Below are 27652 nucleotides of genomic sequence, written 5' to 3' on the forward strand. Positions count from 1 at the left end.
CTTTTAGATATTAAATAGATACCTGCCGGATTAAGGAAGCCAGATCCATTTCAGCCCTTTCACGTTTGCTGATCTCCTCATGAAGTTTGAGCCTGTATATTGCGGCATCTGATAAGGCTGCTTGAAGTTTGGCACAAATGTATCCTATATATCCCTGTAAGAACTAGGAAAATTTATATGAAATTAGTGTTATAAGAAAACCTATGACTGAATTATTTTTTTTAGATTTTGGCGACCATTTTCCTGAAATGCAGTTGGAATAATAAGTTGCTGGCGCTAAACTGATATGCTGCAACTTCAGAATCAGTAACATTTTATTTCAAATTTTATTATAATATTATCAAACTACTGGTTTAGATTAGTAATATAATGCTAGAAAAATTCTAGTATATCACTTTGCTGGCGGCTTGCTTGAAAACTTACACCGACAGCATGCATCCAGAATCATAGAGACACTATGGGAAAAAAAATTATTAATGGGTTATATGGCTAGTATTTGAAATAGTATCAGAATTATATGTAATTGAATGGTGTGTGCGCAGTGGCAGTTTTCGTGGAGGATATACGGGATACAACCCATACGCAGTGGCACCACTTTCAGTTGCTGGTAGGAAGAGATGAAGCTGTCAAAAGTTTAGGAAGTACTGGATTCCTTGTTAGTTTCAGTTTTTTCTATTTTCTAGTTAATTTTCAGCTTTTTTTTGATACGCATAGAATATCCAGGATTCCTTTTTAGTGTAGGTTCAGTGATACTCAGAGGCGGAGCCATAGTATGGGAATGGGGTCAATTGACCCCCATTTGTTTTTCAAATTTTTTTATTTGTAACTTATTTCTATATAATTTCTAGTAAAAAGTTAAGAGTAGTGGTTAAAAATAGTGTAAACGTGACCAAGTCAAGGCATGTTTATCACGTCATGTATTTCCTTTTCTACACTTGGCGCAGAAATGAATTTGGATGGTGAGGCTCTCTTGTCTCTCAGACTCAACAGTTGCTGCCTTTGGAGTTTTATTAGGTGCTAGGGACTAGTTTGCAAAATTTGTCTATTTTGAATTTGTTGTGATGTTTTAGGGTTTATTTTGTAATTGATAGCATGTGCTTGTGCTATGTTATTTTGTTGTCAGGTTAGTGCTTTGGAGTTTGCTCAGTTGTTTGTTGAGGCATTTGCTTAATACCGTATGTTGGTACTTATACTGGTCCCAGTTGTTGCTGTAATAAATCTTATGGTTTTCATCAATCGGTGGTCCACTTCTCTCAAAAAGAAATGGTGTGTGTGTTTGTGGGAAGGGGGGGGGGGGGGGGGGGGGGGGGGGGGGATTTGGAAAAAGTTTGGAGCAATTAAGGAATAAGGAAGCATTAGGCCACTAAAGAGTACCTGCTCATGTGCTCGCGTGGAACCTTGAGACAAGTGAGGCTTGTGCAAGGATCCTACATCCAAATCATCATCCCTGTTCAATGACAACATGTCATAGTTGGCGTGCCCTTCTTCACTTGCAATAGATGACGCTGCATCTGATGCTGTAGCTCGTTCTGAGAAATCAATCAAGTAGTTGTCACACTTCTGGTGACTCGGTTGATTTGGGGATTGAGGAAGAAACCCTGGGATAATTTCACCAACACGCAAGTTTGACACATTAAAACTCGACCTTCTTGGGAGCTCAGTTTGCCTGTTGCTTTCCATAGGCATTGATGATACCTGGTTCAAGGCTTCAGTTGGCAGTAGTGCTGGTTCCCTTTCGAGAAAGAATAATATAAAAGATATATTTAATTCGAAAGAGATTATTTAAACGGCAATTGTTTTGCTTTTTTTCTTAACCTAAATCTGTCATGTTAATTTTCAACTAACTTCTCATAAAAGTCCTCATAATATTTTATTTCGCTCGTATGGAATGCTACACTTTTGGAGGAGCCACCTGATTTAATCTTGTGATGCAGCACTTGCTGCAAAGCAAATTTCAAGAAAGCATAAAACCCGAAAAAAAAAAGAAGAGAAACATACCTTGTGCATACAAGGCTTCCATTGTAGGTGAAAAATATTTTGCACGATGGATGAGCTTTCTCCATCACAATCTTTGCTTTATTGGACTTTAACTCAGTGATTCCCCTAAAGTATGTATAAACAAACTCATGTAAAGAAATAATTACCAATTGAGATAAAGATTACATAATTTTCATAGATTGCAACATGATTAGCAGACCTTGAGTACCGCTTGTCTGAAGCAGCCCCCATCACAAGATTACTCATGCCATGCAAAGTAACAAGCTCAACAAGTGCATGTGCAACATGATCAGACACAAACATTAGCTTCTCGGCCTTAAACTGGATTAAGAAGAAACAAATAAAAGAGAAGATTACACTTGAGCAAAAACAAGAAAAATGCTAACATTATAATTGGTCAGACCAATTAGTATTTTTGCTGAACTAGTTATGCGCATCTCAGTGATGTGTTCGGTGTTCCACATTTCATAATCCTACATGTACTTAAGTACTTTATTTGAATTTCAATATTGAAAGAAAAAAAGAACAAATAAGAATTAAAGAAAATTGAAACAAAAAGGCTAGTAGGACCTTAGCGTTGGAGCATTGTAAGAGATAATCATTCAAGTGATTTTCGGCATTTTCCCACTCTTTTTTTCTGTATGAATTGACCTGATGAGGACTTAATTGATTTGCTGGAAACTTGGTTCCCACTGTAAAACAAAATGGAGGTGCTTCTCAGGATCTATAGATTACAAACAATTTTTTTTCCCTTTTGGAAGCTTTAGTAATAAAATAAATTGGTAAGAGTGCTTACTCATAGGAATCATTTGAGTGGGGATGTGTACATGAGTTATGATGATATTTGTATCTTTAGAAAAATGATTCAATACCCATGAGAGAGTATTTCTTCCATCATTCAACCTCTCCGGCAGTGCCACGTAAACCTTCTCCACCTGACCAGACTCGTCCATCTCCGCCAGTGTGTGTGTGTGTGAAAGAGAGAGAGAGAAAGAGAGAGGAGAGATAGACTGGGAAATGCAGTGCGTTCTAGACTTCCAGGTCCAGGTTTCTTATACAAGGACGCGTGGCTTACAGGATTTTAGAGAAGCCAGAAAATTAAGGTTATGGTATTAGAAGTCAACTCTGTAGAATTCAAGAAAGCGCGAACGGGATCGGATATTATTAAAAGGGAACGACTAAAGGTACCCCATATCAGTCCCCTAAATGTTCTCCGCACTAAAAAACAAATAATTTTTGACAGGGAACCACTAACTGACTCTAACATCTGATATGAAGGTATTTATACTCTGAGTTAATAGTCAAAACATATAATATTCATACCTACGAATGTATAGTATTCATACTTATTATCAGAACCATTCGTCATATGTAAACACAAGCTGGAGGGGACCAGTAATGACCAGGGGGACTGTTGACGTCTTGTGACAGCCTAGATTGGGGACCGCAATCGTCTGAAAGTGACATTTGCCAAGATTGGGGACCACTACAGCAAATCTATATATTATTCATATCTAACTAAAGAAGTATTCATATCTAAACAAATGAAGTATTCATACTGACGATTACGAAGTATTCATACATGTTTGAAATAATTTATATAATTCAAAATTCAAAATTAGACCCTTCTTCATGCATATTAAACAAATGAAGTATTCATATCTAACTAATGAAGTATTCATACATGTTTGAAATAATTTATACAATTCAAAGTGAGACCCTTCTTCTTAAACACTTTTTCTAAGAAATATTCATATCTAATAACATGAATGCATATCTAACAAACGAAGTATTCATATCTAACAAATGAAATATTTATACATGTTCGAAATAATTTATACAATTCAACATTCAAAAGTCAGATTCGTCTCTCTCACCCTACCTCTTTCAAGAAGTATTCATATCTAACATGAAGTATGAATATCTAACAAATAAAGTATTCATATCTAACTAATAAAATATTCATCTGTTCCACTATGACAACCTTTGCTGGGCTAGCATGGACCCTCTCAAATGGTGCACCACGCTCTCCCCGCCGAATCTTAACGGTGCACCATGCTCTCCTCGTCGGATCTCGACGGTGCACCACGCTATCCTCGCCAGATCTCGACGGTGCACCACGCTCTCCTCGTCGGATCTCGACGGTGCACCATGCTCGCCTCGCGCGGATCTCAACTGCCATCACAACTGTCGGCATAGGTAGATGGTGGCGAGCAGTAGAGGAGAAGAACAGGGTGAGTTTTGAGTTGTGTTGAATTTTTTTTTCTTTTTAAGAGAAGATTGAAGAGGGTTGGTTTTGACCACGTGAAGGAACAAAAAATGAAGGTTGTTAGGGGAGACAGATAAGGAACAGATTTAAGGAGGACAACATCTTTACTCTTGTTAAAAGATTTGGACAAATTTTATTCCAGACGAGACGATTTGTGTAGAGATACAAGCAAACAGATTTAAAACGTAACAATTTAAACGGCTTCTCATCCTCAAGAATTTGGGACTACAGATTCATTACTTGATATGAGAAAATATTTCTTAGAAAAAAAGAAGGTGACGATATTGAATTGGAAAACTTCGAATGAGAAAAAATCATAAAATCGTGAAATTATTTAATTTTTAGCACTATATAAGCAACGAATTGGGCAGTGGATTGGAGGAAAAATAATTGCAGAGGAAACAAGTGAGAGACTAGTTGGATGGGACCTTGTTATTTGAAAAATGGACACATTGTTTATGATAAGCATCAATTATATTTTTTTTGATAGGATTTTGCCTCTAATACTGTACCAATTTTCATACGTTTAGAGTAATTTAGGTTAGATTTATACTAAAATTTAATTTACTGCCGTGGTTTAGGTTTAATTGCAGTAATACAATTTATTGGACACAATAAGTCTTTGCGACAGCAAAATATCACTTTGTGAGTCACAAAGTTTTCCTAAACTCAGTAGAAATTTCATCAAGAATTCACCAAGAGAAAACTTGTAGACCGCAACAATGCAGGATTTGTTTTCAAATTTTTTTATTTCTTTACGGATCTTAGTGGATTGCCTTCCAACTCTTGGAAAAAACTATAAAAAGAATTGCCTAGAGGCAGGGGAGAATCATCGATCATCATAGAGAATCATTATTGATAGTTAGATTTAAGAGTAAGGATAGGTCTGATCAATCTTTAGGGTGGTGTTTGGTTGTGGACTAAAGCTAAGATGACCTAAGTTGGTTATTTAAACTTAAGTCAATCAAAATTATTTATGCTTAGTCATGCCTAAAATTATGCTATGATTTAAGCTATTCCTTGTTTAGTATGAATTTGATGGCTTAAAGCATGTTATTATTTATTTTTGTTTCTTTAAATTTAGTTATTACTGCCCTAGCTATGTAATATATTATTTTGTAGATAAATATATACATTAATTACTGCAATAATGTTTTTTATAGTACATTACAAAATTTATGTCATAGCTATGAAATTATTATTTCATAGTTTTATGTCATATACATTATTTCATGTCATATATTAAAGTTTATGTCATAAATATTACAAAAAATTACAACAAAAAAAAATCATAATACATCTTAGTACTAGTAAAATTCATTGAAGTTGACAACTTAGCTGGAACACTACAACCAATTTTACAGAACCCAGCCACACAGCCCCCCGCCCCCCCCCCCCCCCCCCCCCTAATTTTTTTTTTTTTTTTTTTGGTGAAATTACAACATCAAGAAACCCCTTATAAACAAACCTGATTCAATCCAATAATTAAGCCAACATTACAAATCAAATATCATAATCACATACACAAAAACATAAATAAGGTCAGACATAATTAAACATCTTAATTACAAAAGTCTCACAATAGGATAAGTTCATACATAGTAAAATTTTCCAACGACGTTGTAACACATTACTGGTACAATTTGGCTCTGATTGAGAGCTCAATATTGGTCTCAACCTATTCCATACCTGCTTCATAAAGGACCCTTGACTAGTAAACCTTTGTGTAACTTGTTATTCCCCAAGTAGATTCAACAGAATTGTTGTTTGGTTAGCGCTCCAGTTGTGGCCACATGTCCTTTGTGTTCCTTTTTTTATATTGGCTTGCCAAATGAATTTCTAAGGGATCATTGCCTAATTTAATGCAGATTCACATATACTTTGAAGAATTTAATTGATACTATCTAAAATTCAACATAATAATTTTCATATCTAAAAATTAAACATAATAATTTTCAAACATATAACATGTCCTTTAAAAATCATATAGTTTGATATCACACAAGAAATAAGTAATCCACACCAGTCTAACAAATAGAAAAAATTGATACTCTCGCATTTATGCATCAGATACAAACACACCAGTCTAAGAAATAAATAAAAAATGATGCAGTAATGAATGGGATTGGGCTTTACTAATCTATATGATATCACACAAGAAGAAAGTAATTCAATACAATGGAACACATACTAGAAGAAGTCCATGCACTTGATTTTTCTCATCACAAACTTTGAAAGGGACAAAAAAGTTTTACATTTTATATACCCTAACCTTAAAATGAAATAATATCTAGTATACCAATACATAGAGCTGCTGGGACATTGAGTCCTTGACCCTTAAAAAGGAGAAAAAATTTAGTAAATCTCTATCATTGAGTCATGGATGAGATTGGGCTCTACGTATTCTCCCTAAAGCAGCATCTGTATCATATAGTCACAACGTCTCTTTCAAACTTACATTAGATCTAATTGAAAGCTACATCTTGAAGCTTATATTAAATTTAATCGAAACTTACTTTAAATTTAGTTGATTTTTGACCAGAGCAGTCCCTTTCAAACTTATATTAAATTTAATTGAAAGCTACATCTTGAATTCCCAATTATTTCATGCATGTCATGAAATTATATAAAAAGATACATAGACACCAGATAATACCAAGCAAAGAGGTTAGATTTCAAAATTAGATTTTTGACAAAGAAAAAGTAAATCTATTTATTAAATTAAGTTTAAAAAGGAGAAAAAAGTACGGTGAAAGAGATTGCAACGTACCTATACAAGATGGAGGAGAAGAAAGTCAGAGAAGTTAGAGACAGAGGAGAGGGTTGTGCGTGTGTAGAGGCAAAAGTGAGGGAGGCGGCTAGGTTTTCAACTTTTCATACGTCTTTTCTTGTGTGCTTCTTTCTTCTCCCTGTGAGAAAAAAAAAGATGGGAAGTGGGTGAATAGTGATTAATGAGAGAGAAGTGAAATGGTTGAAAGTCGATGACAGTGGATCCCAGGTGGCGTAAAATTGAAGAAAAATTTAAGGCACCTTAGGAGGTGGGTTAATTAGGGGTGTCAATGGGTACGATACGGGTAGGGTGGAAGCATTTTCATATTCATATCCACTAAGAATGATCTTATCCATACCCTATCATTATCTATTAAGATTTAATCTTACCCTACCCTATCATTACCTGTTAAAATTATCGGGTAACAAAATGGTAGCGGGTGAATAACGAATAATACGACTATAATAATTAGTTTTATTATATTTTACAAATAGAACATCAAAACTCATTTATTTAGCACATATACAATGATATTACTAAAAAAAATAAAAATAATTGTGCAATCAATTTCAACTAAATTATATTTTTTTATAAAATAAGAAAATTCAAAAACAAAAATATATCTTTCGAAAAATTTAATTATTTAATTAAAGAACAAAACATACAAATAAAAATAATATGTTTAATATTTTTCTTACAACAAAAATAATACACTAAATAATAAAAGTACTCACTAATTATTTATCAAATATTATTATATTTTATATAATTACCCTATAAGGTAACGGATGCGAAATAGCCTTTACCCGTACCCTTACCCATTTAGTTAACAAAAAAAAAATCCTTATCCATGCCCACACCCAATAAACTAAAAAAAAAAAAAAATTATCCATATCAGTCTTATCGAATATGGTACGGGTCGGGTAAACGACTAAAAGGGTATCATTGACACCCCTAGGGTTAATTTAGGCATGTTTAGGCTGGACTGAAATCTAAGTTATTCAATATTAGGCCAGTCAATTTAAATCATATTTGGTAGAATAGCAGTGGCCTAAAGTCTTATTTCACCTTTAGTCCATAATCAAACATGATGTAGAGGAGGAATACGGAGAAAATGGAGGAAAAAGACAAGGGAATGGTGTAGTCATTTTTTTGCTTTATTCTTTACTTTTATTATGTCTTTCTTTATATTTTTTTTATGGATGTTTGTGCAACTCATGAGAAGCTAATTTTCTCTGTGGAGTCACGGCTATAAAACTTGAGAGTGTTTAACTTTACTAGGATTGTTTCTTTTTAGTTTATCTGAGTTGAGAATTTAATTTTTGTGCAGATATTAATTTAGGTTATCAAACTTGAGTAGATTTGATTCAAAAGCAGATAGTTTCAACCACGCTTGCATGAACTCTTAGGAATTTAGGCTAAAACTGAACGTATAGCATAAACCCGGAATTACAAGAAATAGAACTTAAGATTATAGGCCAAGTACCTGACGATAAAACTTAGGGTTTAAGTGGGAACTAAAACTGTGACTTAGATGTTTGTGTGAGGCACTGATTGGAGAAACATGACCTGTATTTAGGTACGGTTTGGCTAACAAAACTTCATGGCCTAAACTTGTAGTGTGAGGTACTGAATAGTGAAATCTGAACAGTTTAGGCACGGTATTATACGCCACGAAAGTGTTACTTCATAACAATTGAGGATTAGAAACCCTCTCATCATATTCAGTAATAATTAGAAGAACAATCTAAGTTCTTTAACTTACCAATTAATCGGAAAGCAAAAAATATTTCGAATTCCCTTATTTGATTCAAACCTCCAATCAATTGTTACCTTATATGGTTTAATTTAGTTTTAATTAAGAAAAACGATCAAATATTTTTAGAATAATTATATTGATCCCCTCACTCCTGTCCCCCCATTTAACCCCGCACTCTCTCTTTCCAAATTAACTCCCTTAACTGCATTTTATCCCCGCATTAATTCCTCTAAGAATTTCCATTTATCTCCGCATTAATTACTGCCCTTTAATAACAATCCCCGCATTAATTAACAATCCCAGCATTAATTAACAATCCCCACATTAATTATACTGTCATCTAATAACAATCCCCGCATTAATTATACTATCATTTAATAACAATTCCCGCTAATAAATATTTATCTGTTTATTGATGTTCAAGAAAGTATTTATCATTGTTCTGACAAGTATTTATCCTTATGTCTGAGAAGTATTTATCATTGTCCCTGACATGATAATACTTTGATTTGATTAAACATTACTTATTGACAAGTTCAAGAACAAAGTTCAAGAAAGCATTATCTGTTAGTTTGTAATAATCTAGAAGTCAATAATACGATAAATTATCATAAAGCATTGTTCATGAATTGAATGTTTATCATTTTGTTGCCTTGAGTATTATTGCATTTATGGATCATTTCGAGTTCATGACTGAAATTGTAAAACTCCATAATATAGATGATATATACTCTTAAATAGTCACTCACCAAGGTAATTAGTAGGAACACTAATTACCGCGATAAGGTTAGTATGTGGATTAAAAGATGGTTAAGTTTTACAAACCACATGACACGAGATGTCATTTTAATCACATAGATACATGTTCTAGAAACATGGTATTTGACAGACCCCGAATGAAACACTAAATAGAATTGTGTTCGTGTCATTAATGTTTTCATTCAGTGTTAAGTTCTAAAGTATGAGATATTCATCTTTCCTACTAAGAAATGTATATGTGTGATTGTTATCAAACGCTGTCGGTAAAATGCAGTTATAACGGTAGCTCTTCGGTATACATCGCTTAGCTGAGGTAGTGATGGTTTACCAAAAGTACTATCGTCCCTCGTATCTCTATACGAGCTATAGCATCACTGGGCCCCTTGGTAGAGTTAGATTATCTGCATGCGGTATAATTACAAGAGTAATTATATTTGATAATCTGCTCAAGATCAAGAAAAGATTAAGTTTGCAAGGATGACACACATCTACCTTGAAACTAATATGATAGCTATGAGACAAAAGAACTGACACAGTAAATAGTTTACTGGATCGTGATATTGTACAGTACAGCATCATCTGTGTAATTGGATGGTCATGATGTGTTGCCAGAGGCCGCTCATGATTATAGAAGTTAAAACAGTTTTAACTCTATTTACCAACATAACACAGATCCTATTGGGTCACACCATATAGGAGTTAATTGGAGAATCTTATTGTGATTGATTATAAATTGGTTATGATCGATAGTAAGATGGTTATAATTAATTATACGTGTTATAATTAAATTATAAATGTTATGTAAAAATAACAAGCAAAAACATTGGTTAATTTATAAACGTGTGTGACACGTTGTATAAAAGTTAACCGGTTAATTTATAAATGTGGAGGACACGTTGTATAAATTACCGAAACAACAACAGCAAGAAAAATATATATAATTGTTCAGAATAATTATACGAATATTATTTGTATTTGGGCCGAGGGCATTCGGGTCTTTTCAGATTCGTCCTTATCCGCATGACATGTCATCGATCCTATCCAGATGACACGTCATCGATCTTATCCACATGACATGTCATCCTTATCCATTCAATGACATATCTTGTAAATAGGCATATGTTGAGGGGTATTTCAGTCTTTTGCGAACCTCCTCAAAAGCCTATAAATAGAGGGGTGCATGTAGAGAGAAAAAGCACTAATTCACACGTATCGTTTCGTGCAGAATCGAATCGGTATTTTCTCTCTTTCTCGGTTTCTCTCCCAAATAGTATTTCGGTTGAGAAAAGAAAGTTATACGTAGTTGACGTATAATCTTGCGGGTTGTTGTGGAGTATATTTATGGGATCGATGAATAGTGTTTTACCGAATTTCGCAGTATGTCAGTTTTGCATATTGATGAAACTGAGCAACCGAAAATTCATGTTTATGGGTTTTCGTCTTTTTCCCCATGAATAGTGTTTTTGCATAATTCCGTGGTTTACGGTATTTCTGGCATAAGAAATAAACCGCTCTCCGGTTAGTCCTGGTGGATAACCGATAGAGGTATCACACGTGTGATACTCCGAGTCGATTCCTTCCTTGGTGAGACTCTACTCGCTCGGTCTGCATTCCAACTGTGATTTGGAAACAAGGTATAAATATGTTATATTAATTTATTTAATTGGTAAGTAGATTAAAGTTTTAGAAATCAATCATGGAGTAGATCTGTAAAAAGGATTAAATTGGGTTTTGATACCAAAGGAATACTGAAGGTGGACCGCCTTGGAAAGTTTCCTGACATACCCCGTTTAATCCTGAGCTTAAGTTGGCTGTAGAAATTTTTGTTCTACGGTCATTCCGCAGCTTAAGCCTAAACGGGTTTTGGTTACAGCACCATAAACCCCAACACTCTACCACCGCCATCTCTCGGAAATCTTAGTGCCACATTCGGGCACTCTCTCGCCCAATGCTCCATACTGCCGCAGGTGTAACATGCTTGGTTGCGGCGTCTGTAGTCTATCTCAGAGTGTGCCTGGTTGCATGAACGGCACCATACTGAAACAAAACCCGGCCGGAGTACCGGTGCTGCTATCTGTCTCGGAGGGGGTCTAGGTGCCATGAACTGTCTCAGGGGTGGTCTAGCTGTTGACGGTCCTCCCCTTGACCTAAATTGTCGGTTCTGATCCTCCCTCTGCTTCACACTCCTCTCTGTCATTTGCAACCTTCTCCTCTTACCGTGCAACTCTACTTGCTCGGCATGATCCATCATGGCCTGCAGTTCCGTAGCCATAAGGGTATCCACAATCATAGAGATCTCCCCATCCAGTCCATCCAGGTACTGCCTATGGTATCTCACCACATCAGTCGCATACCTAGATAAGGCAAGGAATTCGCTGTTATAATCAGCCACAGCTCGCTCATTTTGCCTCAAGTCCAGAAATGTCCTCCGCAGCGCCTCTCGCTGTATGTTACTCAGAAATCGTTGGGTGAATTGCTGCTCGAACCACTCCCACGGAATCTTGGCCTCCTCCCCGACATAACTACGTCGGGCTCCATCCCACCAGAACCTCGCACCGCTCTCCAACTGTTGTTCTGCCAGCTCCACCATATCTTGTTCTGGTGCTCGACACAGAACCAACTTCGCACTCATACTTGCGAGCCACTTTTCCGCAGCGGCATACTCGCCAGTGCCATTAAATCGAGGTGGATTAAGGCGCATGAAGGAGTCATACAGCCTCCTAAACTCTTCAGGATCACCTCTAGGAGCCTCCGGTTCCACCTCACGTCTCTCTGCTTGGCGGCCTCTCTCGTAAGCCGCAATCAATCTATCGTCTAGATCTCGGTCCCGGTTCTGCGCACCTCCAGGTCCAATATCAACTCTCTGGACCTCAGGCCCAGTAGATCCAACCTCACTCGCTTGAACGATTGGCTCGTTCTGTGGATCCTGGATATGATCATGATTCCTGATTCTAGGTCGTCCCCTACTGCGACGTCCTTCCATAACTTAAATAAGAAGAAAATAATTTATTAAGGTTGCATACACTTATCTCATAGAACGAACAAGTCGTTAGCCGTGACGACCCCAAGTATAACGTACCCCACTCACGTATCCTATCAGTCTGGTTAGGGCTTAAAACCTATGCTCTGATACCACCGAAGAGAGCTGTCACACCCCGCGGCCACGGGTCGTAACAGTCCCCTGCCGTAAGCATACAACGCCGTGTATGCTTACAAGGCGATTACCAATTCAAACACAACAACAAGCAATAGAAACAAGTTTCTAATATAAAATCAGAGTACACAGTCTGGACAGTAAATAATACAACAAAAGTATCACATCCGAATACCAACCATGAGGCCTACCCTAAATCTATATAACAAAATATATCTAGGGTTATCAAGTGGTAAGCTACTAAGGCCTACTACTCTCATGCCTCTCCGGAATCAGTCGCACCAATACCTGTAAAGTAACCCAAAGGGTGGGGGTGAGAATAAATTCCCAGTGCGAAATTTGCCACAGTTTAGATTATTGGACTTGCAATCAAACTCTATATTCAACAATGAAACCCAAACCACAACAGTTCAAACAGATATATATATTCATAAATAACAGAATGCCAATGCTCGACAACAATTAAGCAGATGAATCACAGTTTACGGAATTTCCAAGATAAATTTCAAACACAACACATATTTTGGCTTAACTCGACTCATTAGGGCTTGTAGCAATTACAGATGTTCTTTCGAGCTGGACCATTTATCAAACCCACATTTGTAGGGTTACTGACACCTACAGATGGCCAACCGAGCTGGACCCTTTATCTGACACCCATCTGCAATTGCTTGGCTTAACAGTTATTAAGGTCTGGTTCAAGTCACATAAAAAAAATTATCTTTAGAATCGTTTCCAATATTCGCAATATTAAATTGACCTTCCAAATGCATTGACACGTAGGAGAATGCCACCGAGCCACAAACGTTACACACTAGTCACCCACGATTCCAATTCACACATCATAACATAATCACCTAAGGCCATTTAGGATCCTGGGAATCAAAGTCAGCATACAGCCCGACTTTGCAAATTCATTGGATCCAAGTGCTTAACTTCGTAAATCCATTCACATACATATCAAATCGTGGTGACTTTCAATCAAATCAGATCATAATAGATCGACACAACCTACAACCATACCAGCATGCAAATCACTCAAGTCACATCAATTCGAGTTTAATTTGATTGGGCTATGCAAATGCTTTACACAATTCAATGATGCAATCAATTATATTCAACATAACAAACGAATACACAGTTTAATTCCTGAAAATAAAGTATCAAACAAGTCCAAGAATTCTGCACCTGATTACGAGGAGCGTACCGCTTAATTAAGGATCGGACGTCTCGAATTGCCTCGCGAAGTCTTGCTCGACCGAGCCTACACCTATATTACACGTATACTAGGTTTAACCGTGGTTCATGATCGAGGTGTTCACTTAAATTATATTAGGGTTTATCATTTCCTATTCCTCTTTCTTGCTTTAAAATCTCTACTTCTCACGATTTCCATTTGGGTCTTCTAGACCATATACGATCTCAATTTGGTAACAATTCATTTACTAGTTCACAGTTTCGGTTCTCGTAACAATTCAATTCACCAAGTGGTTAACCCTAATTTGGCCAAAAACATCAAATTAGCCGTTAAACGTTCTATAAATTCCAGATCAAGGGGTAACCTTACCGATTACAAGTCTAATCGGTCGGATTAAACAAATAAATTCTCGATTACGCCAAGTTTCAATTTTGGCACGAAACCCTAGAAATCGGAAGAAATTAGGAAAAAGATTGACAAATAAACAAGCAAGGAGTGTAGAGGAACTCATCCTCGAGCAATTCGAACACAAATCTCGAGTTTAAAATGAAAATCTGAGAAATCGAGAAAATTCGAGGTTTCGAAAGATAGAAAGAGAGAAAAGAATACCGAATCGGATAGTTAGGAGAGATTCACGGGCGCTTACTCGGTTCCAGTTTTGATTTCTCGCAATAATCGGGGATTAGAGAGGGACGGGAAACTCTCTCGCTCTTTTTCTCTCTCTCGGGCGAAATTTCACTTAAAGGGGGGAAGGGAATGAAGTGGGAGAGAGAGAAGGTTCAATTTGAGTTTTAGGGTTAAAATTACCCTGAGTGCGGACGCACTCATCCGCAGTGCGGGTGGCTTCACCCGCACTCAGCACTTAATCAGTTTTCAGAATAGAAAATTTAACACAAAAATCTCTGAGTGCGGACGCACTCATCCGCAGTGCGGGTGCCTTCACCCGCACTCGGCATAATTTAGACGGCTCAAAAACACAGAAAATCATCTCGGTGCGGATCGCTTCATCTGCAGTGCGGGTCAACCCATCCGCACTCGGGACTTGACAGATTTCGGAACATGAAATTAACACAGAAAATCTCTGAGTGCGGACGCACTCATCCGCAGTGCGGGTCACTCACCCGCACTCGGGACTTAGGCAAGAGTTCAGGAAAAAGTCTGAGCCTAATGCGGATGCATTCCACCCGCAGTGCTGGTCCATCCATCCGCATTCAGTACTTGGGAAGAATTTCGGAATAACACAGAATTTCATGAGTACGGACGCACCCACCCGCAGTGCGGGTCAATCCATCCGCACTCAGTACTTAGAAGATTTTAGAAAATTCAGTTCAACACAGAAATTCATGAGTGCGGACGCACCCACCCGCAGTGCGGGTCAACCCATCCGCACTCGGCACTATAAAGTTTCAAAATCTCGAAATTTCAATGCGGTTTCGATTCACACTTAACTTACTTACTTAGATGAACCTTAATTAAGGTTTTGAACTCCTATTTTGTTAGCACGATTTTCGATTCTTGCTTTTAATTCATTTGAAATTAATTATAAAAATTTTGTAACGTAACAATATATCATCTATATTATGAAGTTTCACAATTCCAGTCATGAACTCGAAATGATTCATAAATACAATAATACTCAAGGCAACAAAATGATATTAATCATCCAATTCATGAACAAAGTTTTATATAATCAATTGTCGTATTATTGACTTCTAGATTATTACACTAACATTTATTGTCCCTGTCTATTGCCATTTTAGTACATTTTTTAGGGAAGTTCATAACTGATCAGTATAGGGTACATTACTCTAAACCTCCAGTAAATATCTATTGGGTTGATGAAAATTTATCATTTGAGGATACCGATTTGGTATCATGACAACAAACGGCTCCGAGTCCCTGAACGTTGTCTTTAAGGAGAGCCAAATGTTGCTTGTGACTGCACTTGTGGAGGAGACATTCTACAAGTGCAACCGATGATTTTTTTAGCGGCGACAGCGAGTGACGGAGCTAAGCAATGTAGATCAGCATTTTTCTAAATGGGTACATGATAAGCTTACCAAACGGTGGGGTAAAGCTGTAAATATGGATGTCACCTCATACTCGCACAGCGAAGGTCAGTACCAAGTTACAGGCCCAAATGAATATGTTCCAGTAGTCCAAACGCAGGATAGAACTATGTTCATTATTCATAGAAGGTTCCAGTATATCGTGGCATGCGGGCCCAACAGAACAGTGGAATGTACATGTAGAGGTATCCAATTAACTGGAATTCTGTACGCTCATGTGTTAGCGATTTGTCACCACAATAACTAGTCACCCGACCAATTTGTTGGCCATTGGTATAGGTTGGACTACCTTCTGAGTACTTGGAATGCTCTGTTTGTTCCTTATGGCAATACTAATGAATGGCCTACGACCACTACCCCTAAAATTGAGCCATCCAAAGGTTGGATACGATGTGGTGGGAGAAAACACATCCGTCAGGTAATGACCATGGATGAAATGCAAGGTAGGCAACAGGGGCACCGTCCTCGCCGTTCCACTTCTGACAGGCAGATGCGAGGTATGTAACATTCAATCCTGATTATATTTCATTCAAATTTTGAATAGCTTACTAACTAACATATTTGGGCTGCAGAGGAATATAACACAGTAAATGCAGTATAAAATGAGCGAGTTATGACAAAGGCAAGTGACTCGCAAGGGTCGCGGCGAAGCACAGCCAGAAGCTGTACATTCTGTGAAAATGCAAATCTGATATTTAGGGAGGTAATGGGAAAGTAATAGTAGGAGAAGAGACTGTTGGGATGCAAGCAGGGCCTTCAGGTACTACCCAGGGAAGGAGGAGCACATCTCAAGCAGGGCCATCTGATACAGCTAACTAGCAAGAAGAAGCAGAGGAATCAGCAAGGAGGAGCACATATCAAGCAGGAATGAGGAGCACATCTCAAGCAGGGCCATCTGGTACAGCTAACCAGTAAGAAGATGCAAAGCAACCAGCAAGAAGAAGTACATCATCAATGTGATCTAGTCAGTTCTTCGAAATTCCATGGAGGTGTGGTAGTAGATATTAACTTGCGAACTATTTTTATATGTTGAAAACTTATTTAATTAGATGAAGGTTTGCGAATTATTTTGATTTGAGGTTTGTATGAACTTTATTTGTATGTGTTGAGAACTATTTTGATTAAATACATCTCCTCTAACTTAACAATTCCATTAAAACTGTCTCATTATAGAAAACAGTTAAAAAGATGCAACAAGAACTCAATTCCCAATTGTGCCACAGCTACTATTTAAACACTAGCAAAACTGTACATATATAATACACATGTCTATCATACTGATTTCTACATGCTCTAAGTTTGAGAAGTTAACAATTTCATCAAACAATTTCTTCTAACTTGACAATTCCATCAAAACCGCCTACATTATTCACCACACCATAATACACTTGTCCATCATACTGATTTCTACATGCTCTCAGTTTGAGAAGTTAACAATTCCATCGAAACCGTCTCCTCTAATTTGACAATTCCATCGAAACTGTCTACATTATTCACCATACCGTAATACAATATGTCTACATTATTCTCCTCTAATTTGACAATTCCATCAAAACCGTTTACATTATTCACCACACCATAAAATACACATGTCCATCATACTGATTTCTACAAGCTCTCAGTTTAAGAAGTTAACAATTCCATCGAAACCGTCTCCTCTAACTTGACAATTCCATCAAAACTATCTACATTATTCATCACACCATAATACGCATGTCCATCATATTGATTTCTACATGCTCTCAGTTTGAGCAGTTAACAATTTCATCGATACCGTCTCCTCTAACTTGACAATTTCATCGAAACCATCTACATTATTCACCACACCATAATACACATATCCATCATATTGATTTCTACATGCTCTTAGTTTGAGAAGTTAACAATTCCATCGAAACCATCTACATTATTCACCACACCATAATACACATGTCCATCATATTGATTTCTACATGCTCTCAGTTTAAGAAAAGCTTCAGAAGAGCTTGATTAAATATATCCTTGTACTTCACTATTATTCAAAATGCAAAGTTGAAATCGTAGTGGTAATTTACAATTGTATCCACTTCAAGTACCCCGCATTCTAATCAAATATTTCACATTCTATAAGTCACAAATCCGTCAGATTAAACAATCGAAATTTAAACAAGATGAACATATAGCAACAAATTCAAACAAGACTCGAATATAGTCTATTTGAGGTTTCCAAAAAGCAAAAAAAAAAAAAAAAAGTTGCAACTTGGGGCCTTAATCTAAGTTGTCCTGCGACTTGGGTATTTAAAAAATAATCCTAAAATTTGATTATTTTTAATAAAATATTTTAAAAAACGGATAAAAATAAAAAGGCAAAGGCTTCTATGGACATAAGGACCTATTTGTAAAATGAACATATTTTTATTTTCAAAGTTCAAACAGTCGATCCGAACCGTTCATCTTGTTCTCCATATTAATATGTGCTTGGAGACCAAATTTTACATTTTTCTGAATTTTTTTACTATTTATTAAGATGGGTACAAAATTCAATGGTCTAAATTTGATATTTTTTGTACCCATCTTAATAAATAGTAAAAAAATTCAGAAAAATGTAAAATTTGGTCTCCAAGCACATATTAATATGGAGAACAAGATGAACGGTTCGGATCGACTGTTTGAATTTTAAAAATAAAAATATGTTCATTTTACAAATAGGTCCTTATGTCAATAGAAGCATCACTGAAAAAAATGTCGGTTTTCCTCGAGTCGCTGTCCCACATTTTCAGTCGTCATGCAAGCGACGTCATCAAAATTATCTGGCATTAAAGATTCGTTCTAATGGAACTTTGTAACATTGTGTGACAATGGATTCTGTGTACCTTTTTGTGTAAAATATTTTCAGTGATACATGACCGATTGACCGCATTAGATTAGCTCAAAATCAAACTAATTTTTATTAACCCAGTTGAAACATAGGAGATCCATTTTAAGATTCGTGTTAATTCAAAGTGAATGATTCGGATTTAATCTTGCAGAATTATCTTAACCTAACTCAATGGTTTAAATAGCGATTATAGCGGTATAGCGAGACGGTTAAAAAATATGAGCGATTGCACTAAGTAGCTAGCTATAGCGCCGATAGCTAGCTATTTAGAACACTTATTTTCAAGTTTTCACCTAACCTTCTGAAAATGAGGCCTAGAAGGAAGGAATTTTTGTTCGGCATCTTTTTAATAAAGTATTGGACAATTTTTAATTATATCTGAATTGATAACAATTTTTCTAATAAAGTATTGATGTTTATACACATTATTCTTTGTAATTTATAATTTTTAAAAATGTTTATATGATTCAGCCTATAAAATAATGCTCAATGATTGACTGTGAAGACTTGAATTTGAATTCCAATTGTCACACATTACCCGTTTACATTTCAGCTCCTTTCTAATTATGCCCCTGAAAATAGCTGAATTAAATTTACTTGTAATATATCTAAATTATAATTTAAAATTTTAATCAAATTATTTTCAGATTCTCGGAGGATTTGTGCGCAAAATTCATTTGCCGCATCTTTGACAACTTGTCTTGTTGATTTCAGATCGGTCATCATTTTATTATTTATTATTAAAGAATTAGATATGTTAAGAACTACTGTTTGATTTAGTGGTAAAAATAATATCTTTTATATAGGAGATTGTAAATTCAAAATTTAAATGAGAAATCTCTTGTAGATATAAATAGTTTGATAGTTTGACTTTCAATTTTACTTGAAAAAACATTATATCTTTTTAAATATTTAAATATGCTTAAAATTCTGAATCTCCTAAATTGTTGTCATATTGACTAGGCGTTATTTAAAGATCTAGCTAATTCATACTGTCATATATATCATTTTATTTCTGAAAAAAATATTCTTGTGATACCATTAAAAGGAAATAAATTATGTTATTCCAAAGGAATTACAGGACTCTGTTATTCTGATCTCAGCCGTTGATCTTTATCGAGATTCGGTACAAAAAAATTGTCTTAAAATTCGTGCATGAAAAATTTTGAACAGTTGTCTTAAAAATAACAGGTCATGTGATCCCTTTGGAATAACAGCAGATTTATATCCCCATTAATTAAAATACCGTCGGCGATACCACAATTTATTATAATTCTTTGACTAACAAAACTTCAAAAAACAATCTCTCTTCCAATGGAGTCTTGAAGGTCCGGTGATATTCTGACCATGATTTAACGAATATTCTAGCGATGATTCAACGAATATTCGGTGATAAAACCGAGAAAATTCTTCATGACTTGGTTTTGAATGAATATTGAGCCCCAGTGCTCTTACAAAGAAGATTGTTTTGGAACAATTCACATTACACTAGTTAACCTTAATACTTCTATTAATTAATTTGTCACATTTTCTTATGCACCAAAACAACTAATATGGAGTTGACTTCTTAAAAAATACCGTGATCCACTTTTGAAGGAAAGGCGTTTGGACGAAGTCCAAAGTCACCGCGCGATCATTTGGTCAGAATAAATTAAACAGGATTTCTGAACTAAATAGGTTGGCAGCTTCTGAAAGCATCATTATGGCACCTTAAAAAGAAAATAATTAGCATTTTTTTTTATTGTAGTTTTAGATTAGTGGTTTTAAATATCTATAATACTTTTATTTCTAAATCTATTTTTTATTTGTATCAATTTTTTGAAACTATCATATTCATCTATTTGTACTTATTTATATTCTTAATTATTCTATTATCTTTTTTTTTTATTTCTCTCCACGACCAGTTATGCTCTCATTCGATAGCACTACACTCCAACAATTGAATATGTTCACTGCCATGCTCCGATCGAGATGAAAGTCAATAAACACTCCACACTCCGAGCTCCAACAACTATACGCTCACATCGGATCAGATCGATGTGAATCATTCGATGTGATCTTTATATTAAAATGTACATACAAATTAAATTTTATATTTACTTTAGAATTTTATACTATATAAAATACTGTTTTATATATAATTAGAAAACACTATTTTTGAATGGTAAATAAATTGGAAAGAATGTCAAATTTAATCTGTAAGTATATTTTCATATAGAGATTATGTTGAATAGCTTAAATTGATTGTTTGAATTTAAAAATATATATATATATATATATATATATATATATATATATATATATATATATATATATATATATATTGATTTATAATACGGATCAATCCATAATATGTCATATGACATAACCTCCTTCAGTTGAGAAGCTATCAACTGCACTTATTGTCGCACATATTATGAACGAATGCACTTGAGTAATCGAGAAATGTTTACTCAAGAAAAACTAAGTCAAAAAATATTTACTAAACCACTTTGCTGTAATAACTTTTTTACATTATATAAAAATTCTCACCTAGCTAGCAGCCCCTTCTAGGCTTTCAAAGAAAAAAAAATGAATTATTTATAAAGAACCAATTACCATATAGACGAGTGATTCAATATGTTCAACATAATTATAAAGTATCTTTTTATGCATATTAATATAGGTTACAGCAAGATTAAAGCAATTATGGAAATGAAGAGTGGAATTAGACAATTTAGATTGGAGGAGCTAAAATGTAAAATAGGTGGCAGTCGGATCTAAACTCATGTCTTAACCAGAAAGCGAAACTCTAACCACTAAGCTGCAAACACACATTGAACATTTTATAAAGAAGCTAAGTTATATAAAAACTTAAAAATTAATTCAATTAAATTTCAATATACTTAACTAAAATTTGTAAAATTATAAGGTGTCTAAGTACTTCCGATCTTGGTTGTAAATCCACCACTGAGTAATGCACCTGCAACTGAGGTAGAGAGCAAGAGCACAAGACATTTAATCTATTCGTGGCTCAATTAGTGTCCAAATATCACCAAAGTATTTTTTTAAATTTAAACATCACAAAAGTAAAAACTTAACGATTGCTAGAGAATTCATTTGTAGAGTACTGAACTACCTGTACCAAATATCACCAAAGTATTTTTTTTAATTTAAACATCACAAAGTATTTTTTTTAATTAGTGTCCAAATATCACCAAAGTATTTTTTTTAATTTAAACATCACAAAAGTAAAAACTTAACGATTGCTAGAGAATTCATTTGTAGAGTACTGAACTACTGTACCAAAAAGCTAACTTACATTTTTTTTTTGATGAAAACTTACATTAACATTATCAGAAAAACTATCTTACATATTATATTGCAGCAGTCATGTTCTTCATGTGCACACGCGATTTTACATTATGCAAGTCATATTTACATTTTTTTTTCTTTTTTGTGTGTTAAATTACGAAATTGTATATGCTATGGATGGTGCAAGAGCCATTCTTGAATGGCAGAACGAAGGGTGTAATTTGGAGTAAGTTGGAGGTGGAGCAGGGGCAAATTTGTCATCGGCGATGTATCATGTCCGCCATCGAGCCAACCTTTAATGGCTTCAGCTTCATATGTATAACCATCTGCCGCAATGTGAGGATCCTTCATTATCTCCTGAAAATCATTTTTTTTTTTAATTTACACCCACAAAATATTAGTCGTCAGCAATATATCTTTTCCAAATTCCAAAACAAGACTGCGTGGATTTCAATTAAAGTAGGAGATGAGCTAATGTACATTTTGTACATTGTTTTAATTCGCACTAGAATTTTATACTGTTTTATATATAAGTAGAAAACACTATATTTGCCTACATGGACCCGGATTTGAGTTCATAAAATAATATGATAAACTTAACAACGCCTCAGTTCTACACTAAATTAAATATCAAGTCATGTGCGCGAATAACTCACTAACTTGATAAGAATGATTCTAGGCCCAAGGAAAAAGCCTTATTTTCTTTGGGTCTCCATTGTTTGATTCAATTGTCATCTGTCATAACTCATAACTGTTATTAGTTACGTATCCATTTAATTGTGGCATAACAGACAAGAATGATTCTGGACCAGTAATTTACCCATTTAATAGTGACCATAACAGATAATTCAAAAACCCATTTATAATATTAGTCGCCATAACAGATAATTCAAATAGGCACGATATATATTCCATTTTTATCTGTATTTGTAGATTATTTTCAATTAAAATTCACGTATATAAGTCCGCATTAAAATCTGCATATGCGGTATGTAGTGATTTTGCATATGTATGAACAAAATTGCATTTTAAAACATTGCAATCCGGTGATTCCGCATTCTCTGAGACAACAGAATATTTGAGTTTCAATCCGGAACGTTCACCAATTCAATCCAAACTTGTAATGTACGGAACCCCTTTAAAATTCGTGTTAGTATATAACGAATAGATCGAATACAAACTCATCAATTCTGTTATCTCAGGTTATATGAGTTCTAGCCGTGTGTGGTTTTGGACTGGGTTAATGTGGCCTTCACTAATATTAGAGAGTCGCGCAGTTCTGTACAAAAAGTTCCTACTTGACAAATAATGGTTTTATTGTCAGGTAAGACTTAAGAGACCTTTTGACTTTTAAGATCCATTTTGAGAGAATATTAATTCAAGCATTATCGTCATTCAGTTGGTTCTAATTAAATATTTGGTTATATCATTGCTGACTTGTGATTATTTGCTTGTTTTATGCTTCCTAGTGGATTATTTTTACCAATGCATGCCAAGTGTTCGACAAAAGTACCACTAAGAGTCGTTCATCAATTCAAGGGGAGATTCAATAAAGTGTTACCTGAAAAATAGGACACATGAAGTAGGAAGGTGTGCCTTTGTCATCGAGTTGAGATTTGAAACTTGGCAACACAGACAAGGAAGCAGCCATCATCAAGGATTCAACCAACTTCCACTCACTTTCCAAATCCGGGCGCTTCCTCCTACGCATTTGAGCGCATCTCAGCCCAAGATATGCCAATTGCTCGGCTTGCACAAAAGGCCATTCTCCAGCTGACTCATCTATAATCAAGTGCAGTGAGTCAGTCTCAAAGGCATCCTCCACATCAGCTGCTATGTTTGCTGGAGGCTTTCCAGTCAATAGCCGAAGAACAATTATACCAAATGAGTAGACATCAGATTTTACTGTTATCTCTCCACTGCTCAGAAATTCCGGGTCCATGTAGGCAAATGTTCCCCTAGGGAATTCAGTGCGGTACACTAAGGTGTTTGTGTTGGATTCCATTAGGAGGCGAGAAATGCCAAAGTCACTGAGCTTACTAACCAAGTTAGCATCTAGGAGGATGTTTGCTGGCTTAAGGTCTCCATGGACAATTGGATTGGGGTTGTTTGAGTGAAGGAACAGGAGAGCACGACAGATTTCACCAATGATACGTGTGCGCACCTGCCACGTGAGTGGGGGGGAGCCACCTTGGCAAACAAGTCGATCTTCAACACTACCATTAGGTAAATACTCGTAGACTAGAGCTGACTGTTCTGAGCATGTTCCTATAAGAGTAACAAGGTTTGGGTGCCTCATTGTGCTTAGGATAGCTACCTATTAATGCAAAACGAGAATATGAGTTAGTCTAGAAAAGCTATTGCATAAATTGGTAGGAAAAGGAAAATTGGTAATGACTTCCTTGTATAAGTTCACCTTGTGCCATATCATCCGAAATAGGTAAAAACATTGGATCCAATAAAATTAAGTTATGTGACTGCTTGGTTCCAATAAAATGCAAATTACCTCTTGTTCAAATTCTGGCCTGCCTTGTAGGCTTGTAGGATGCAGCATCTTTATAGCAACCATGGTGTTGCGCAAAAAACCTTTGTAGACAGAACCAAAACCTCCTTCACCGATCTTTTGTAAATCGCTAAAATTCTCAGTTGCTTGTTGAAGCTCTAGCAGAGAAAACTCAGAGAACTTTACAAAAGATCCACGACCCACACCATTACGTAATTCTTCAAGCTCTTTAACTGCATTATCTCTCTCCTCTTGCAATTTTTTATTTTCTTCTTGCAGCAAATCTAGTCGACTTTTGTCCATTTCTATCTCTTCCTTGTGTAAAAACTCCATCTCTTGCTTGTCTTTTAGAAAGGCATTTTGGGTTTCTTCTGCCTAAAAATTCCAGTTCAATTGTGCCATTGATCATGCTTATTTTGGATTGTTGTAATGGAATTTCTAAATGACTTGATTTTAGATATTAAATAGATACCTTTAGGATTAAGGAAGCCAAATCCATTTCAGCCTTTTCACGTTTGCAGATCTCCTCATGAAGTTCGAGCCTGTATTTTGCAGCATCTGATAAGGCTGTTTGAAGTTTGGCACAAATGTCTCCTATATTTCCCTGAAAGAACTAGGAAATTTTATATGAAATTAGTGTGATGGAAAAAACTAGGACCCTCAATTATTATTTTTCTTTTTGTAGGCTTTGGCGACCATTTCCTGGAAAACAGTTGGAATGATAAGTTGTTGGCACTAAATTGATATGCTGCAACTTCTTCAGATCAGTAACATTTTATTTCAAATTTTATGATGAGATTATCAGACAACTGGTTTTGATTAGTAATACAATGATAAAAAAATTGTAGTAACTGTGGAGGCAACTTGCTTGAAAACTTGTAATGACAGCATGCATCCAGAATTATATATACAGGAGAGTAGATGATGAAATTCCGCGGGAAAATATTAATGGGATATATGGCTCATATGTGAAGTGAAATGGGATCATCATAATTATGTGGAATTGGATTGTGGGTGGAGTGGGGTGTGTGTGGGTTTGGGGGGGGGGGGGGGGGGGGGGGGGGGGGGAGAGAGGAGTTTGATTATATTTTCATAATATTTTGAAACAATTTAGGTAGGAAGCATTAAGCCGCTAAAAAGTACCTGTTCACGTGCTGGCGTGGAGCCTTGAGATCCCAAGCGAGGCTCATGCAAGGATCGTACATCGAAATCATCATCCCTGTTTAATGACAACAAGTCATAGTTGCTGTACCCTTCTTCACTTGTAATAGATGACACCGCATCCGATCTTGTAGCTCCTTCTGAGAAGTCAATCGAGTAGTTATCACTGTTCAGGCGGCTCGGTCTCATAGTAGATCGAGGAGGAAAACCTGGTATCATCCCACCAACATGCAAGTTCGACACATCAAAACTTGACATTCTTGGTAACACAATTTGCCTGTTTCTTTCTGTAGGCATTGATTCTGTCTGATTCAAGGTTCGTGTTGGCAGTGGTTCCGGTTCTCTTTGACAAAGGTGAATATAAAAAGAATTTTAATACGAAAAAGATTATAAAAAAGGCAATTTTTTTGCTTTTTTCTTAACGTAAATTCATCATGTTAATTTTTCATGTTAATTATAAAAAAGGTGAACATAATATTTTATTTTGCTCGTATTGCAAACTAAACTTATTTATGGAGGAGCCACATGATTTCACCTTGTGATACAGTACTTGCTACAAAGCTAACTAATTTCAAGAAAGCATAAACCCCCACAAAATGAGGAACATACCTTGTGCAAACAAGGTTTCCTTTGCAGATGAACAATACATTGCACGATGGATGAGCTTTCTCCATAACAATCTTTGCTGTGTTGGACTTTACCTCAGTCATTCCCCTGAAAGTATGTATAAACAAATAACTTAAAATGTAAGAAATAATTACCAATTAAGATAAAGATTACATAAGTTTCATTGGTTGTGGTAAAATGGCTATGAATTAAACGACGTGATTAGCATATACCTCGAGTATCGCCTGTCTGAAGCAGCCCCCATGACAAGATTACTCATGTCATGCAAACTAATAAGCTCAACAAGTCCATGTGCAACATCACCAGACACAAACATTAATTTCTCGGCTTTAAACTGATTAAGAAGAAAAAGGAGAATATTAATCTAGAGCTAAATCGAGAAAAATGCTAACATATATTATAATTGGCCAGGCCAATTAATGTTTTTTTCTGAACTAGTGATGCGCATTTCTGTGATGTGTTCCTCATTTGACACGTCTTTCATTTGATATTCAAAATTGCAAAATAAGAAGCAAAGAAAATGGAAAAAAAGACTAGTAGAACCTTAGCTTTGGAGCAATATGGGAGATAATCATTCAAGTGATTTTCGGCTTTTTCCCACTCCTCTTGTCTGTATGAGTTGACCTGGTGAGGACTTAATTGATTTGCAGGAAACTTAGTTCCCACTGTAAAAAAAATTGGATGTGCTTCTTAGAATCTATAGGATTACATATACTTTTTATTTTCCCTTTTGTAGAAGCTTTGGTACAAAAAAAAAAAAAAAAAAAAATGGTAGGAGTGCTTACTCATAGGAATCATTTGAGCAGGAATGTGTACATGAGTTATGATTATCTTTACATCATTCGAAAAATGATTCAATACCCATGAGAGGGTACTTTTTCCATCCTTCAACCTCTCCGGCAGTGCCACATAAACCTTCTCTTCCACCCGACCAGACTCATCCATCTCCGCCAGCGGGAGAGAGAAAGAGAGAGAGAGATCTAGAGGGAGGGAGGGAGGGAGGGAAGGAGGGAGGAAACAGGTACCCGGCTTCTATTTGTCGGGATTTGATAATGCATCAAAAGAAGCAATATTGAGTTGACTTCTCATGAAGACCTGATCAACGAGTTGGGACGAAGTCGAAGTCACAATTAACCTACGGTCCTACGCATGTTGGCTGCTTCGGCTGCTTCTGAAAGCATCACATGATCACATCTTAAAAAGACAATAATGTAGTCTCTTTCATAGTTAGGTC

At 35.8% G+C, this 27652-nt stretch overlaps 2 protein-coding genes across 7 annotated transcripts in view; both read right to left on the bottom strand.

Annotated features, from left to right (window-relative positions):
* LOC144551557 (U-box domain-containing protein 70-like) overlaps positions 1-2968 on the bottom strand; it is a 35898-nt gene extending 32930 nt beyond the window's left edge. Inside the window, exons 1-5 of one of the 2 annotated variants that reach the window (XM_078299566.1) lie at positions 2795-2968; positions 2569-2690; positions 2198-2319; positions 1999-2103; positions 1375-1732 (exon numbers count right to left, since the gene is read on the bottom strand). In XM_078299566.1, coding sequence (XP_078155692.1) covers positions 1375-1732; positions 1999-2103; positions 2198-2319; positions 2569-2690; positions 2795-2951 — 864 coding nt within the window. In that variant the 5' untranslated portion in view covers positions 2952-2968. The other variant, XM_078299568.1, reaches the window with a different exon arrangement.
* The window catches only part of LOC144551558 (U-box domain-containing protein 70-like), a 48078-nt gene extending 20631 nt beyond the window's left edge, over positions 1-27447 (bottom strand). Inside the window, exons 1-9 of one of the 5 annotated variants that reach the window (XM_078299575.1) lie at positions 27204-27442; positions 26962-27083; positions 26631-26752; positions 26401-26505; positions 25774-26134; positions 25103-25243; positions 24634-25005; positions 23689-24444; positions 22286-22484 (exon numbers count right to left, since the gene is read on the bottom strand). In XM_078299575.1, coding sequence (XP_078155701.1) covers positions 22299-22484; positions 23689-24444; positions 24634-25005; positions 25103-25243; positions 25774-26134; positions 26401-26505; positions 26631-26752; positions 26962-27083; positions 27204-27363 — 2325 coding nt within the window. In that variant the 5' untranslated portion in view covers positions 27364-27442 and the 3' untranslated portion in view covers positions 22286-22298. Of the gene's footprint in view, positions 1-22044; positions 22485-23688; positions 24445-24633; positions 25006-25102; positions 25244-25773; positions 26135-26400; positions 26506-26630; positions 26753-26961; positions 27084-27203 lie in introns of those variants that run through there. The other 4 variants (XM_078299578.1, XM_078299574.1, XM_078299579.1 and 1 more) reach the window with 4 other exon arrangements.
* Positions 27448-27652: the final 205 nt, after the last annotated feature.

Source organism: Carex rostrata, chromosome 3 (genome assembly GCF_964058835.1).
Source record: "Carex rostrata chromosome 3, lpCarRost1.2, whole genome shotgun sequence".
Taxonomy (NCBI): Eukaryota; Viridiplantae; Streptophyta; class Magnoliopsida; order Poales; family Cyperaceae; genus Carex; species Carex rostrata.